The following is a 15,885-nucleotide window of genomic DNA, read 5'->3' on the forward strand; positions in this document are numbered from 1 at the left end:
TCCCGTGGATAGGGCGGAGGGAGGGATCCTTCCCGTGGATAGGGCGGAGGGAGGCATCCTTCCCGTGGATAGGGCGGAGGGAGGGGTCCTTCCCGTGGATAGGGCGGAGGGAGGGATCCTAGAGCTTCTCCCACTGCCAGAAGTGGCCAAGGAACTACTGAGAGCTGCAGCAAAGGCCTGCCGTGGCCCCAAATGAGCCTCCAGCCCTTTCAAGTCCTCTTAATCTATCTTCTAAGACCACAAACAAGGGTCTGTAGCTAAACTAACCTATCTATGGACCCTAAGAGGCAGTCGATGGACCAGGCAGGAGACCTGGTTCCAATGGAAGCGTGTGGCCCAGTCCTAGCACCTCTAGTTTCCTGCTTACCAGCCCTGTGCCGACCTTCTGGGACACTCTCTGCTATGACTCCTGCCCCTTGTCCACTGCCCTGGCCAGCCCCAGGCTCTCCACAGCCATGAACTCCTAAAGAAGGTTTCCTAGAGAATGAGACTTCAGAGGCAGGGGGAGAGCAGGGTCTACCTGAGGACATTCTCAGTCCAGCATACCCGCCAGGGATCGGCCCTCAGCTCTCAGCTCCCGTCCAACAGCTGAACTGGAAGACATGCAATGCACCAAGCTGACCAAACTGACGGCTGGCTGCCAGAGAGCAGCTGGAAGTCAGCCTACGGGAGGGACCTGAAGGGGCCAGGGGCACTGACTTAGGACGGCAACCAGCCCAGGGAGACTGAAGCAACGGCTCTGCCAAGCAGAGCAGGGAGAGAAGGCCAAGAAGCGAGCATGTGCAGCCCGTGCACCCAGCCAGCTCTCAACCGAGACCTGCACTGTGCGATGACCTGGGACAGTCTGGCCACATCCTGCCACAGGGAGCAGTCCAGTTCTCAAGCCTATGTGCCATGCAAGTCCATCAGAGGAACAGCCCCCCAATGGCTTCCTGGGGCCCCTCACTCTGAGAGCCCCTCAACTCCCCCACCCCAGGCTGGGTGACTGGTGAACTTCAGTGCAGACCTATGTTGATGAGAAGCCTCACCTACTCTCACCTCGCAGCCCAGCTCACATCGCAGGAGCCAGCTCCTCCTGGGTGAGGCCCAGGCCAGCTGGCTCTGCAGCACGCCCCCACCCCAGCCCCCTCATCCTCCAAAGGCGTTCTTGCAAGATGGCCACAAGGCCCTCATCCTCCTCGCCACCCCCATCAGGAGCAGCTGCAGGGCCTGCTGGCTAAGGGAGCTGCTGCTCTTTATGTCAAAATATAAATAGCCATTTGTGCATTTGTTCAATAACTGATTTCTGAGTGCCCACTCTGTGCCTGACCAGGCCCAGGGGGCACAGCATGAATGTGACAAAGAGACAAGCGTATCAGTCTGAACAATCCTGGCCCTGTCCAAAGCACCATGGCTGTCTGGGGGGCCCTCTGCAAACACACATGCTCCCTCTGGTCCCACGGGAACAGCTGAGACGCCAAGCGCTCACCACGCAGCAGACACTCTGCAGAACCACTGCGCTCTGCCGCCTCCTGGAGGGAGCCCTCTCTGGACACACCACCTCGCCACACACACTCCTGCGGACAGATTCAGGGAGTTCCCTGGACTCCTTGATGCCCCTCTGTGGATAACACTAACAGTTGGCTTGATGAAGCATTTGCTTATATCAGACACTTTTTAGAACTTTGTACTTACCCATTTTTATCCTCACGACAACTCCGTGAAGTTCTATTATGATGCCCATGTGCCAGATGAGGAAATGGAGGCACAGAGAAGTCACAGAGTGAGCACTGGAGCAGACTGGACCCCAGACAGTGTGGCTCTAGGGTCCACGCTCTTAAGCCACCACCCTCAGCTGTCTGCCCCAACACGGATGAGCAGCGTCAGTCTAACCCCAGCCAGTCCTTTCACAGTCAGCTCGCTGGAGGCAAAGCCAGACCAGCGCGTTCCTGCCTCCCAAGCTGAGGCCCAGAACAGTGAGGTCCACAGCCCGCTGCACGCCAACCCCCTGCCAGCCGCCCTGCCGAGGCCCACCATGTCCACACTGACAGGACACACAGCCCCACTTGGACAAGATGGACTGGTTTTCACCAAACCTCTCAAGGCAACTGGTAAATCACACCAGAAATAAAAATACAGCCATCATGTAATAATCATACCCCAAGCCCACACGTCACTCTGTTCAGAGCACTGCTGATGCCCAACTGGTCTCTTAGGATCACCAACCTGCTCTGCAGCCTGGCAGGGAAAGAGGACGGTCACCAAATCCTCAGCCTCCAAAGATAAAAGCACATGTGATGAGGAACAGTCTAGCAGCACCCCAAGGAGAAGACATTTAATCAGTATGGGCTTTCTGCTACCTCCAAGATAGTGTCATTAACTTATTCCACTTAGAGCCAAGAAATTACAAAATGCAAATCAGGTCCTTCCCGATGTCACGGACCAAGGGAGGCCAAGGAACTTCCTGCCAGTCAAAGGCTCAGGTCCAGCAGGATAGGGCCAACAACTAGGTCACCTGCCATCACTACTGAGAGGACACACCCACTACCAGCTCACCTCTCACCAATGCTGAGAGGACACACACACAGCTAAGAGGACAAGGGCACAACCAGATCACCTGCCACCACTGCTAAGAGGGCATAATGTCAGTACTTCGGAAGCACCTGGGGGGCAGGAGTGAGGACAGTGCCTGTGAGCTGGGCCCGGGAGGCCTACCGGCAGCACAAATGTTCAATAGCAGCACACTATTCATTCCCGAGACCAGAACCACCAACCCAAATTACAACCCTGACATGCAGTGACACCAACTCGCCTCCACCTGGGCCAACCTGAGCTTTAACCACAGGGCTTCTTGTGCCTTCAAGACCTTCACAGTGACACAGGGCTTTTGCACGTAGCTGATGTTAGTGGGGACAATGGGCGGGGCTAGAGAGGAGCCACCTCCTTCCCTCTGCAATGGCTGATGTGTTCAAGGGTAAAGGGCTATGATGTATGCAACTTACTCTCAAGTAGTTCAGGAAAAAAAACACTGAATGTGAGTACATATCCATGCGCATACACAGGTGCGTACACACGGGGCAGGGGCGGTGGGTGAGGCATATAAGGCAATATGCCAGCAGTGGGAAGTCTGAGTAAAGGATATACAGGCTCTGTCCCTCAGATGCAAGTATTCAGATGGAAAAAGCTTCCATACCCCCACCTAGAGGAGCCCTGGGGTCCACAATTGGGGTTAAGAAAACTGTTCAAAGCATAATGTGAAGTTCTCCTGTGGCCAGGGTTAGACACACACAGGTAGAGTGGACAGGGCCCCAGCCAAGGGTGCATCATGGGGAGACAGGCCAGACTTCTAAGACTCGAATCTCATCTCAGCCACTTAGCTTTATGATCGCTGTGTATTTGTTTCTCACTCTGTAAAATGGGGCTAATAACAGCATCTACCAGGGACCTCCTGGGAGTTAATACATATGTTGGTGGTGCTTACAACAGCGCCTGACATGTCATCCTCAATCAACCAAGATCAAACATGCATTTAAAAAGAAACTTTGGTCAAAGGTCAAGTCCAGCACACACGTGCTGCCCCCACTCAGTGAAAGGCCTCACAGCCTTCCCTGCGCTACTAGAGAGGAGCCCAAACTGGCTTGTCCTCAGGGACCCTACCGAGCAGAAGTCAGAAGTCACCCTCCCTGCCTGCCTCATGCCCTGCTCACACCCAAACACGGTTTTAAAGCCAAGATCTCCACAGAAAGAACACCGACTAAGACCAGAGAAGCCCCTTTTCCTCATGGGCACCAGCCAGACAGAGCCATGCCTGGCACTCTCAGGAAGGACACAGGGTGGACATATGAAGAGGCACAAAGGAACATACTGGCAACACCCACCTTCACTACCCAACCAAAGCCACAGAGCCAGCCGCAGCCCCCCAGGTTTGTAGGGCAACTCAAGACCCCATCGGGGCAGCTGCAAAGTTCTCATGTGGAGAGTCATGTAATCAAAAGGATAACTTTGCTTCCTCCACCAAACCCAAACCAAACTCAAGACCTCACCGTGAGATCCCCTGTGAAGCCCTCCCCGACCTCAAAGGTGCAAACAGATGGCCACCTCCTCCACCAGCCTCTGGGCTCCCACACTAAGTAGTACTGAAAACACAGGAGCATAACGATTGAGCTGCACCTGGCGTCTTCTTCCACATCCGACACTTCTAAAGGAAGAGGGGGTTTGTTCTATTCATTTTAACACCCCTCGTGATGGGCAGGCAGTGAGCACTCACAGGCACTTTCTCCACTGCTGCTGGCCAGCTGGCAGAATATGCGAACAGACTGGCAAGGGAAAAGGAGTAGGGGACATCAGTCACCTCTACTATCCAGCCCAGAGATGCTGGACCTGGAACCAGAAGTGCTCCAAAGAAAACAAGCACAATATATGGCTTCACGTCTAAGCCCAGTGACCTCATCTGCAAAACTGGGACCCAGGAACCAGACCAGGATGACCTTTTACCTCTCTACAGGTGGACACGTTTTCTAAAGAATGTAATCACAAGAACCCACAAACCCAACGCTCTCTGACCTCCAAGACCCTATAGAGTACCCTCCTCCACAGGTGGCCCTTTTCCTGGTTTCTTTTCCTACCAAGGCCACCACCCCACAACAGTCACCCTGCTGCCAGAGAGCAGCCAAAAGTAGTGAGCAACCAGCTGTACTTGGGGAGCCCAGAGACGCATCACTAAGTCTGTCCAGGTTGAGCATGGGCCCGGGGCCTTGGCCACCAGGCAGACTCTGGGGAGGAGGCAGACATTCCACGCAGGTGAAAAAGGCACAGGTTTGAGGGGTGCAGTGTGTCTGGGTTCCTGGGGGCCTGGCTAGGGCACGGGGAAGGATGCACGCGCAGTGCTCCCACACGCAGGCTTGACAGTGCTCACAGGAGATGGCCTGGGCACTCCTGCCTTCATGGCACCCTTCCTCCATCAAGAAATACTTTCTTTGTGTTGGCACAAAGGTGACTGTATTTATACATATATATTAAAATATTTTTCTTGAAATTTCCTTAAAAGTTCACTTTTTTCTTTCTTAAAAGAAATAAAACACTTTCGCGGGGCCCCTAAAAGTAACCAGGGCCTGGGATTTCCACGCCTTATGTATAAATTGGCCCGGCACTGGGGGGCTTCTTTGATTTTCTTGATACAGCTCAGGGGAAGAGAGGTGTACCCGAAATAGGTAAAGGGGCTTTTCGTCGCCATGGTTCTTATTTGCACCACAGACATAAACACACAAGCTCCAAGAGGAGTTCCAAAAGCATTTAATCCTTCTTCACGTATCCGCAGCGCTCCTAAGCACCTGGCAAAGCAGCGGGATCTCCGGCCCCGGATCCCCCGCACACGACGATATGCATCCTCTAGGCTGGGGACCTCTCCAACGCAAGGCCGCATTGAATGCCACAAAGCCACGGCCACCGCCGTCCAGCCGAACTGCTTCCAGGGCCGAAAGGCTGGCATGAGGCCACTGCTGGGAGGACGCCTGTGAAACCAGGTGCCTCCGCGAGCTGCTCCCGGCCGTTAGCCCTGCAGTCCGACCCCGACAACGCCCGGGCCAAAGCACGCAGCGCTGCGCGGACGCGGGCCCGGGCAGCGACCGCGACCACAGGGCCACACGGCTTCCAAGGCACTCCGAGCCCACGTAAGTCCGGTCCGCGCCGGCGGGGGCCGCCGGCCGCCCGCGAGCCGTCTCAGGCGCGCACCCGCGGAGGTCCCGCAAGTCAAAGAGGTCGCGGGGCGACCTCCGCCCCGCTCGCCGCCCCGGCCCGCCCCCGGCCGCGCCCCCGCCCCGGCCCGCCCGCGCCGCCCCCACCGCGCCGCGCACCTGGCCGCAGCGGCTCGGTGACGGTGAGCACGAGCAGGAAGAGCAGCAGGAAGGCACCGCTGTCTGCCTTGGGCACCATTTATCCTCCGTTCATCGTCCCCGGGGCGGCCGCGTGACCCCGCGGGGAGGCCGGACCGGGCCGGGCTGAGGGTCGGGGGGCCGGGCCGGGCTGAGGGTCAAGGGGACCGGGCCGGGCTGGCCGCGGAGAGGCGGTGGGCGACGGCTCCGGCCGGGCCGCGGCAGGACTGGACCGCAGTGAGGCTGGGCTGCGGGCTCGCGCGCACGCTCGGCGGCAGGCTCCGGCTCCGGCTCCGGCTCCGGCTCCGCTCCGGCTCCGCGCAAGATGGCGGCCGTCCTGCTCGGCTCCGCGCCGCCCCGCCTCCCACCCGCGGCTCCGGCGCGGACCAATGAGCGCCGAGGCGGGGGGCGGGGCTAGGGCGGCCGGGCCCGAAAGGGGCGCGGCCTGAGGGCGGGACGGCGGGGGACGGGGACCGAGGGGCGGGCCCAAGGAGGAAGGCGGGACTGTAAGGAGTGAGGCGTGCCATTGGCTAGGCAGAGAGGTGGGGCTCGGGGACGGAGCCTGAGCGGCATGGCCTCCACAGGGCCTGGCGGGTGGGTGGGGTGGGGGTTCCAGGGCGGGGGCGTGGCGGTGGGGGAGGGGCCATGGGGCGGGGCCACAACCACGGACACTGACAGGGGGGATGGGAGTGGGGGCGGCGCGCAGCGAGGCCGAGGGAGTAGGGAGCGAAGAGGAAGCCGACCCTGGGACCCGAAGGGTTTTCGCACCTGCAGGCCCGGTGCGGTCAGCGGCTCAAGAGTGCGCCCCAAAGTGGTCTTTCAAAGAGCGACCACTGGAGGAGGGAGGAGGCAAACTAGAAGGCCTGGATGTGCTGAGGATGGAGAAAGAGGGTCAACCTGCAAGGGACAGCCAGGTGTGGCTCCCCTCACCCCACATACACACAACTGAAAGTGTTTCAAATGCATGAGGAAATGGCCTAAAGGCGTGTCACCCAAGAGAGCTGGCAGGAAAGGCCAGATCCTAGCGACACTGTGGAGCACAGCTGGCCTCCCACCCCTCACCCCCCCAACCCCCCCAACCCCGTCCCAGGAAGGACCTGCCTGCACAGTGGGGAGGCGGCGGAAGGCCACATCTGCAGGGAGCAGAGATGAGGCTAAGTGGCCCTGGGACCAATGCTTCAAGTACCCACCTGGCACCTGTCATCACAACAGGGTGCTGTGGGAGGGGAGACAGAGCGTCCTCAGCGGTGGGGAGAAGCAGGCTGTCCAGAGGAAGGACCATCAGCAGCACACACGGGCCTGGTGGTGGGCGGTCAGAGCTGGGGAAGAAGGTGAAGTCTGGGAGCAGAGAAACGGGGAGGGCCAGGGCTCATGGGACCTCCAGCCCCACCGACCCACTCCTGAGCAGGACAGCCTCCCTCCTGAGAGTCCAGGACCCCAGCCTGTGATGCCTGGGTCGTGTGAGGGAGGGGCGCTTACTCCCTCAAGGTGGATAAGGCCAAAGTGAAACCCAAGGATACGCCAGGCCTGTGACTCCTGCCGCCCCAGGGTGTGGCCAGGAGCAAGTGTTGGACCAAGAGCCTGTCGCAGCAGAGCAGCGCCACTGCCCATAGAAACTGGTCACTGTCCAGTGCTGCCCTTGCCACTTGTCCTGTCCTCACGGAGCATTCCCAGGAGCAGCTGCCAGTGCTCAGAGGGCCATCCGGGCCCAGCCCTCTGCCCTCCGGCCCCAGATCTGCCTTGGGAACCCAGCCAGAGCCATGAGGGAACTCACAGCAAGAGCAGAATTCCTGCGGGTGGTGCCCCCACAGAGCCACTATAAGGTAAGCAGGCCAGCCAAAGTTCAGACGAGGAAAGAAGTACAGGGAGGTGAACAGTCCAGCCAAACCACACACGGAGAGGGCAGAGTCCAGGCTCCCCAAACCACAGCGACTGCCGGGCCAGGAGTCTTTACCCTCCCAACGCACCTCCACCCTTGCTGGCCCTCCTCTGCACCCCTGCAGGCTGCCTCTGCGCACGGTGTCAGGGGCTGCAAGAAGGGAAAAGAGGTTAGGGATGTCCCCTCACTCCCTGCCAGCCCCCGGGGTCATTGTGGCCTGGCTTTCCCTCCACCAAAAGTCACAGCCTTTCTCAAGGTTCCAGTGACTATCACCTCCCTCTTCCGTGTGGGTCAGGGCTCTGTTACTTGCGGTACCTGCACTACCTTCGGGGTTCCCTGCACTCTGTGTTAATCCTGCCTTTATTAAACCCTTCTCAAATTATCCTAAATTGAGTGTGTCTTCTGTTTCCTGCTGGGACCACCGCCCTGGATTTCCTGAAATGCCCTGGTTTGTAAGAATTACCAACATATCCCCCACAGCCCCCTCCTACCTCAGGTCCCAGCCAAGCGCAAGGCCACTCTCCGTTGTCCTTAGTCTGCTCTAGCCCACCGGCCAGCCTTCCAGGGTTCCGAGTCCAAGCGGCTTAGGCCAGAGCCTCATTCCCCCAGGGCACTCCTCCTTTGTGACTTCACCCACTGAAGTCACCTGGGAGACAATGCTGAACGTTCCACCCCAGAGTCTTGGCCTCTAGGAGGCAGGGACAGCAGGCCCGGCCAGCCCAGAGGACACTCTGTCCACAGTGTCAATGAGGACGCCGCTGGCCCATGTCCCGCAGGGATGTAGAGGGCAGCCTCAGAGGCACTGGGCGCTCCCGGCACCATGGATGACGCTGCCGTCCTCAAGCGACGAGGCTACATCATGGGGATAAATTTGGGAGAGGGCTCATACGCAAAAGTCAAATCTGCCTACTCTGAGCGCCTGAAGTTCAACGTAGCGGTCAAGATCATCGACCGCAAGAAAGCCCCCACGGACTTCTTGGAGAAATTCCTTCCCCGGGAAATTGAAATTCTGGCCATGCTAAACCACCGCTCCATCGTCAAGACCTACGAGATCTTCGAGACATCAGATGGCAAGGTCTACATCATCATGGAGCTTGGGGTCCAGGGCGACCTCCTCGAGTTCATCAAAACCCGGGGAGCCCTGCAAGAGGACGATGCTCGAAAGAAGTTCCACCAGCTCTCCTCGGCCATCAAGTACTGCCACGACCTGGACGTCGTCCACCGCGACCTCAAGTGTGAGAACCTTCTCCTCGACAAGGACTTCAACATCAAGCTGTCCGACTTTGGCTTTTCCAAGCGCTGCCTGCGGGACGACAGTGGCCGACTGGTATTAAGCAAGACCTTCTGCGGGTCGGCGGCGTACGCGGCCCCCGAGGTGCTGCAGGGCATCCCCTACCAGCCCAAGGTGTACGACATCTGGAGCCTGGGCGTGATCCTCTACATAATGGTCTGTGGCTCCATGCCCTACGACGACTCCAACATCAAGAAGATGCTGCGCATCCAGAAGGAGCACCGCGTCAACTTCCCACGTTCCAAGCACCTGACGGGCGAGTGCAAGGACCTCATCTACCGCATGCTCCAGCCCGACGTCAACCGGCGGCTGCACATCGACGAGATCCTCAGCCACTGCTGGGTGCAGCCCAAGGCACGGGGCCTGTCCTCTGCAGCCATCAACAAAGAGGGGGAGAGCTCCCGGGTCACAGAGTCCTCAGGGACCCCGGAGCCCGACTCTGACAAGAAGTCCGCCACCAAACTGGAGCCTCAGGAAGAGGCACAGCCCGAGGCACAACCCGAGACGTCACCCGAGGAGGAGGCAGTGCCCAAGCCTAGGTATTCGGAGACCCAGGGCTTGACCGCTGAGCAGTCGGCCAGGGAGATGGAGGAAGAGCCCCCCCAACAGCCTCCAGAGACACAGACCTAGTGAGCCTCTCGCGGCCCAGGGGGCCAGCAGGAATGAGGCAGAGCTCTCGGCTTCAAGCCTGAGCTCGAGAGAAGTCAAGGGATGAACGAGCCAGAGAAGGAAGACAGTCCCGGATGAGCCGCTATTTTCGTCAGTTTCTTCTCCTTCCCTTTGAACTTGGTAACCCATATGGCTAAAGATGCAATAAATCACTATATTAGTGCAGACCCCAAGGTGAATGTCTTTGCCCTGGTTTCCCACTTGGATTGCACTTCAATTCCTCGCTCACTTGGGAAAACGGATCCCGGAGTGCCCAGCCCAGACTGACCTCAGGCAGCTGCACTAGTTAGAGGTCCCCAGTTAGAGGCTGGGGCTGGGAGACCGCGGGGACCAAAGCCAAGAGCTGAGTGAGGAACCCACTGCCTCAAAGGGGACGCCCCCGAGGGCAATGCTGGGGTGGGGAGGGCGGGGGAGGACAGGACTGAGAAGGGCGCTGAGGTGGCTGCCACCGAGAAGGGCTGGGAGAGGTCTGTCTGCGGCTGGGGTGGAGGGTCTTGGCAGACCCACCCTCTCCAGCCCCACAAGGCTGCCAGTGGGGGGCAGGGAGAGAGGCTGCTGAGGGGAGACACATGGCATATCAGCCCCAGCCCCACCCCCAAGCTCCCCAACCTGCTCGGTAGCTCATTTTTTCTGCTGTGTCCACCACAGTTTCCCCCCAGGTCTAGCCAGCACCCAGTTTTCAACAGTGCCGAGTCACCCCGCCCTGTGGCCATTCCCCAGTCTGGGAGAAGTGGATGGCCTGGGTGTGCCCCCACCGTCCTCTGTGGCCTTGACCACATCCCATTCCCCTTGAGTCCCAGCCTGTCCCCAGGAGTGACCCCCATGCCACAGCTGAGAAGCTCACACTGGCAAGTGCGACAAGACAGGGGCCCTCACGAAGCATGCCGCCAGGCTGTCTCAGGCAGTCCTCACCTCACCACGTGGCCTTTCTCTTCACCTCATCCTGGACGGCCTTGTGTGGACCTGAGGGTTCCACACACACAAAGGACAAGCGCTTTCAGACTCAGCACTCCCTGGCCTGGTTCTCTCTCGGGTGACCCCAACGCCCAGTTCCCAGGGAGAAGTGGGGCCCAGTGAGGGCCGGGGCCTGCCCTCCTGGGAGCCCTCCCCACACCCAGCCTACCTGTCTGCCAGCTTCTCCCTCCCCACCGTCCCTCCCACCACCTCCCACAGTGGCCAGAGCACCGCCGTCTGGCTCCCACTGCCCATGGGAAGGACCCCAGGCCTGACCCCCTCCTGTGGCCTCATCCTTCCCTGCTGGCCTCCCAGAGCCAGCCCTCCCCACCGCACCCCCTCACGCACACGGGCCGTAATCATACTGGGGACTCACCCCTGCACACTCTGGCCATCTCTCCAGGCTCAGCGAGGGGCCGTAGCCTCCACTCAACTTGCTGGGGTTCCCTGTGGTGCTCAATAGTTCTCCTGTGTGCTCTGCAGCTGGCCTGTGTGTGCGTGCCCGGCGTCTGCGCACAGAGCAGGCCCTGAGTAGCACTGGCAGGGCCACCCTGTTTCTCCTGGTCAAGTGGGATCCCAGAGCATGAGGCTGGCTGGGGGGCCCTCCCATCCCCGTGGGCCCACAGTGGTCTCCCGGGCAGGGGTGGGAGCCTGGGCCGGGGGACGGGGACTGCAGGAGGAGCGCCTGCTGTGTGCTCTGCCGGTGGGGGGGGAGGGAGCAGAGTGGGTAACCTGTCTTGAGTCGCTGTCCAGAGCAGCAGGCCCAGGTGGCCTCCTCCACAGGTGGCCTCATCATGCTGGGCAAATCCTGCGGTTGCTCAACCCACTGGGCTCAGCTCTGGCTCGGACCCCTTCAGTGACCCTCAGGCGTTAGGATCTCTCCGTAGCCTGCCCATGCTCCTGCCACGCTGCAACCCAGCAGGCCGTCACGTGCAGTAGGCACCCTCCTCCTCCTCTGCCTGGCTAGTTCCTCAGACACCTCGGCCTTCCCCGGCCTCCCCAAGTCCAATCCCCCGTTCTGTCCTCACAGTCCCATGAGCCCCTGCATCACAGCACAGCCACCATCATGCACACACCTGCTGGGCTCCAGGAAGGCGCAGGCTGTGTCTGGTGCATCAGCGCACCTCAGCACCTGGAGCAGACCCCCGTGCCGTGGGATGAATGGTGAGCAGGTGCCGCTTTATAGAGGAAAGTGCAGCTCACAGGGAGTGGATTTCCCAGGACATGCAGGTCCCAGCCCACAGGACCGCGGCACTGAGAGCAAGCCTGGACTCCACAGGTCCGACCCAACCCCCTCCCCTGAACACGCCAGGAGTCCCAGCCCCGCCGGCACACCCTGGATGAAGCCACCTGCTCCACACCCTGGCAGCTCTGCTTGCACAATGCTGACACCTGTCCCCCAGGAACCAGAGAGGCCATGCTGTCCTGGACCAGGACAGGGTGTGAGGAAGCAGAAAGCACAACAAAGGGAGAAGAGGTCAGCGGAGTCAGCCAAGAAAGCAGATGTGCAGAGACACCCCGGATAGAGCACCTGGGGGCACAAGAAAGGGGTGGGGTGGGGAGGGGTACCATGCTCCTGGGTCTGGGCCTGCTGGGACACAAAGGACAGTGCCCAAGGGAAAGGAATGCATCGAGCTAAAACTGTTAACCATGGATGCTGTAAAGAGCTCAGATGGGACTTGGGGAGGCTGTCGCCATGGGCCAGCCCTAAGCCTCTCGGCCAGGCACCCTGACTTTGGTTGCCTGCTCCTGCAATCTTCTCCAGAACCTTCCAGACACAGAGCGTGCCCTGTGTACTCCAGGGAAGATGTGTGCATCACACGTCCCGCCCCTCTTGTCAACCTGGGCAGCCTGCTGATCCTCTGTGCCTGGCTCCAACGTCACATGCTCTCTGAAACCTTCTATGACCACCCCCTCATCCACACAGATCTTCCCCCCACTCCCCCTGAACACGGAGCACACAGCTGCTTGTCCTGGCAGCTCCCTGTGGGGGACAACAAGTGAACATCAGGGCTTCCCAAGTCCCGAAGCAGACATGTATAGGACGCCGCCTTTTCCAAAGCAAAAATCCACACGGGCCCCGAAAAGGACGTTCATGCTGTTTCCAGATGCAAAAGGCAGAGTGAAGAGGCAAGGCACGTGCCATGCCAGGGTTCCAACAGGGCTGCTGCCTGCTCCTCACAGAGGTCCCATGTGCTGTGACTCGGGACTCCTCCCCACCCAGGCACTTGCTCTGATGGCCTGGGTGCTGCCCCTACCCGTCCCGGCACCAAGGCCTTGCCTCTCACTCGCCGGCTCACCAGACCCAGGCTCGCCCTTCACCACCTCCCTCTGCTCCCCGGAGGCTGCCCTGGCCCAGCCGCCTCTCACCTGCTCAAAGGCACCAGCCCCCCTCTCACCCCAAATCTGATTCTCTTCTCTGCCAGGGACCATCTTAAAACACAACTTGGATCCTATCTCCTCGTGTTCCATACCTTGCGATGGCTGCCCTGTCACAGAAAAAGCCGCAATGTTTTCCCCTTCCCTGCTGACTTGTACTCCTCGGCTATTCTCGGAACAGCCCCTCACCTCCCGGGCTCTCTCCTGCCTGAGTGCCTCACCTCGTCCTCCACCTGAGGGAAGCCCTGTCCCACCCCTGGGAACATGCACCTTCCTGTCCTGGACCCCAGGCACCCAGCCGGCATGCACTGCATCCCTGACCACGACCTGCCACTTACACGCATGCGCCTGTTCACTAGAGCAGCAGCGACTTACCTGCCCAGTTCTCTACCCCAAGGACCTGCCAGTTCCTGCTCCCGAACACTGAGCTGCTTTCGTCCACTTGCTTGACACCACTGCCAGCCTGGTCCAGGGCTGGCCCTCCCAGGCAGGCACGGCTGGTCCCCAGCACACGAGCCCTAGAGGGGCTTCTTTGCACACCCCAAAGAAGCTGCAGGAAACGGACCCAACACAGGGTCAGCCCCCAAGACCAGGGGAAGGAAACAGGCTTGGGGCTGGCACTTTGGCTGGACGTGGGCCACCTCCCCTTGGGCCTGACATGTGAGAGGGAAGCCACAGCCAGCAAGAGCAGGGAGGGTTACCACAGTCCCCGATGCCAGTTTCCTTCCAGTGGGCAGGGAGTGGGCACTCCTGCCAGGCCAGCCTGGCTTCCAGGGTTCCAGGGGCCCTGTTCCCCCCAGCCCAGTCCCCACTCCCAGCAGCCTGGCTTTATGACTTCACTCGCTGAAGTCACCCAGAGACAATGCTGAGCGTTCCACGCCCGCAAGTGCAGGCCCAGCCCCGCACACCCTGCCTGCAGTGTGAATGAGGACGATGCCTGCCGGCCCACGCTGGCGGGGGATGTAGAGGGCAGCGGCGCCGGCCGCTCCTGGCACCATGGACGATGCCACGGTCCTAAGGAAGAAGGGTTACATTGTGGGCATCAATCTTGGCAAAGGCTCCTACGCAAAAGTCAAATCTGCCTACTCTGAGCGCCTCAAGTTCAACGTGGCGGTCAAGATCATCGACCGCAAGAAAACGCCCACTGACTTTGTAGAGAGATTCCTTCCGCGGGAGATGGACATCCTGGCAACCGTCAACCACCGCTCGATCATCAAGACCTACGAGATCTTCGAGACGTCTGACGGGCGGATCTACATCGTCATGGAGCTTGGCGTCCAGGGCGACCTCCTCGAATTCATCAAGTGCCGGGGAGCCCTGCACGAGGACGTGGCGCGCAAGATGTTCCGCCAGCTCTCCTCGGCCGTCAAGTACTGCCACGACATGGACGTCGTCCACCGCGACCTCAAGTGTGAGAACCTTCTCCTCGACAAGGACTTCAACATCAAGCTGTCCGACTTCGGCTTCTCCAAGCGCTGCGTGCGGGACGGCAGCGGCCGCATCATCCTCAGCAAGACCTTCTGCGGGTCGGCGGCGTACGCAGCCCCCGAGGTGCTGCAGGGCATCCCCTACCAGCCCAAGGTGTACGACATCTGGAGCCTGGGCGTGATCCTCTACATAATGGTCTGTGGCTCCATGCCCTACGACGACTCCGACATCAAGAAGATGCTGCGCATCCAGAAGGAGCACCGCGTGGACTTCCCGCGCTCCAAGCACCTGACGGGCGAGTGCAAGGACCTCATCTACCGCATGCTCCAGCCCGACGTCAACCGGCGGCTGCACATCGACGAGATCCTCAGCCACTCGTGGCTGCAGCCCCCCAAGCCCAAAGCCATGTCTTCTGCCTCCTTCAAGAGGGAGGGGGAGGGCAAGTACCGGGCCGAGTACAAGCTGGACCCCCGGCCAGGCTCGAAGCCAGACCACCGGCCTGAGCACAAGCTGGGGGCCAAAACCCAGCACCGGCTGCTGGTGGTGCCGGAGAATGAGGACAGGATGGAGGACAGGCTGGCTGAGACCTCCAAGGCCAAAGACCATCACATCTCCGGAGCCGAGGTGGGGAAAGCGAGCACCCAGCCGTAACGAGGGCCGGGGGCAGAGGCGTGAGGTTTGCACCCCCGTAAACTAAGTAGGCAGGTAGGAGCTGAAGAAGGCACAGGGCAAGGAACAAGTAAAATTCGTCAATTAAACCACTATTTTGATTACGTTCTATTAGCTTTCTTCCACTTAGTAGCAGAGACATTACTTACTGACCACCGAATAAACCACAAAGTGTATACAAGCATCGAGAGTGCTCGGTGAGGAGTCTTTTTCTCTGGGACTCAGCCTACTGCCCTCCCTGCTGCGCGGGGGTCTCCAGCGTAGGGGTCCAGGGAGCGGCACTCAGGCACAGGCAGACTCACTCCTAGGCAGGAGAGGACCTCTGCCACGTCCGCCAGGCCCGAGGGGCCCCAGGGCCGGCCAGCTCCACGCCCTGCCCCCACGCAGCGCAGCCCTCTCTACCCTCATCCGCTCCCTCCGTTGGTGCCTGCTCAGTGGCCTCCTCTCCTATCCCCGGGGGCGTCTGCCCCCCCCCGCCCCTCCCGCCCCATCCCCCAGGGGCAACCCCAGCTGAGACCGTCCTCCTGCCACCCCCAACCTGCCCTGTGGCCCTGCAAGGCGCTCAGCAGCCCTGGCCAGTCTCTCCTGCCTCCTGTGTGGTCACACATCGCTCCCCACACACACCAGCCAAGCGCTCCAGGCGGCCACCCCTGGACAGCACCCCTCCCCGCTCCCTCACACCCCAGACCGCCCCCTCCCCACTTCCTGGGGGCTCCCTTCATAGCAAAGCTCACCCTTTCCTGTGGGGACAAGCACCAAGAGCCCCA

The 15,885-nt window shown here is 60.2% G+C and overlaps 3 protein-coding genes across 7 annotated transcripts in view; 2 read left to right on the plus strand and 1 right to left on the minus strand.

Moving 5' to 3' along the window:
- DGCR2 (DiGeorge syndrome critical region gene 2) overlaps positions 1 to 6,173 on the minus strand; it is an 86,697-nt gene extending 80,524 nt beyond the window's left edge. For all 5 annotated transcript variants that reach the window (XM_069496703.1, XM_069496705.1, XM_069496704.1 and 2 more), the window contains exon 1: positions 5,832 to 6,173. In XM_069496703.1, coding sequence (XP_069352804.1) covers positions 5,832 to 5,910 — 79 coding nt within the window. In that variant the 5' untranslated portion in view covers positions 5,911 to 6,173. The remainder of the gene's footprint in view (positions 1 to 5,831) is intronic.
- A 2,375-nt stretch (positions 6,174 to 8,548) lies between these two features.
- TSSK1B (testis specific serine kinase 1B) lies at positions 8,549 to 9,649 on the plus strand. The gene has a single exon (XM_069497317.1). The coding sequence runs from the start codon at positions 8,549 to 8,551 to the stop codon at positions 9,647 to 9,649; it is 1,101 nt and encodes a 366-aa protein (XP_069353418.1).
- A 4,313-nt stretch (positions 9,650 to 13,962) lies between these two features.
- On the plus strand, positions 13,963 to 15,100 carry TSSK2 (testis specific serine kinase 2). Its single transcript, XM_069497157.1, has one exon. The coding sequence runs from the start codon at positions 14,018 to 14,020 to the stop codon at positions 15,098 to 15,100; it is 1,083 nt and encodes a 360-aa protein (XP_069353258.1). The 5' UTR covers positions 13,963 to 14,017.
- The last annotated feature ends 785 nt before the right edge of the window (positions 15,101 to 15,885 follow it).

Source organism: Eulemur rufifrons, chromosome 21 (assembly GCF_041146395.1).
Source record: "Eulemur rufifrons isolate Redbay chromosome 21, OSU_ERuf_1, whole genome shotgun sequence".
Classification (NCBI taxonomy): domain Eukaryota; kingdom Metazoa; phylum Chordata; class Mammalia; order Primates; family Lemuridae; genus Eulemur; species Eulemur rufifrons.

Bases quoted from the DNA above. Each gene is read 5' to 3' on its own strand.
- TSSK1B (XM_069497317.1), top strand. From the start codon at position 8,549: ATGGATGACGCTGCCGTCCTCAAGCGACGAGGCTACATCATGGGGATA.
- TSSK2 (XM_069497157.1), top strand. From the start codon at position 14,018: ATGGACGATGCCACGGTCCTAAGGAAGAAGGGTTACATTGTGGGCATC.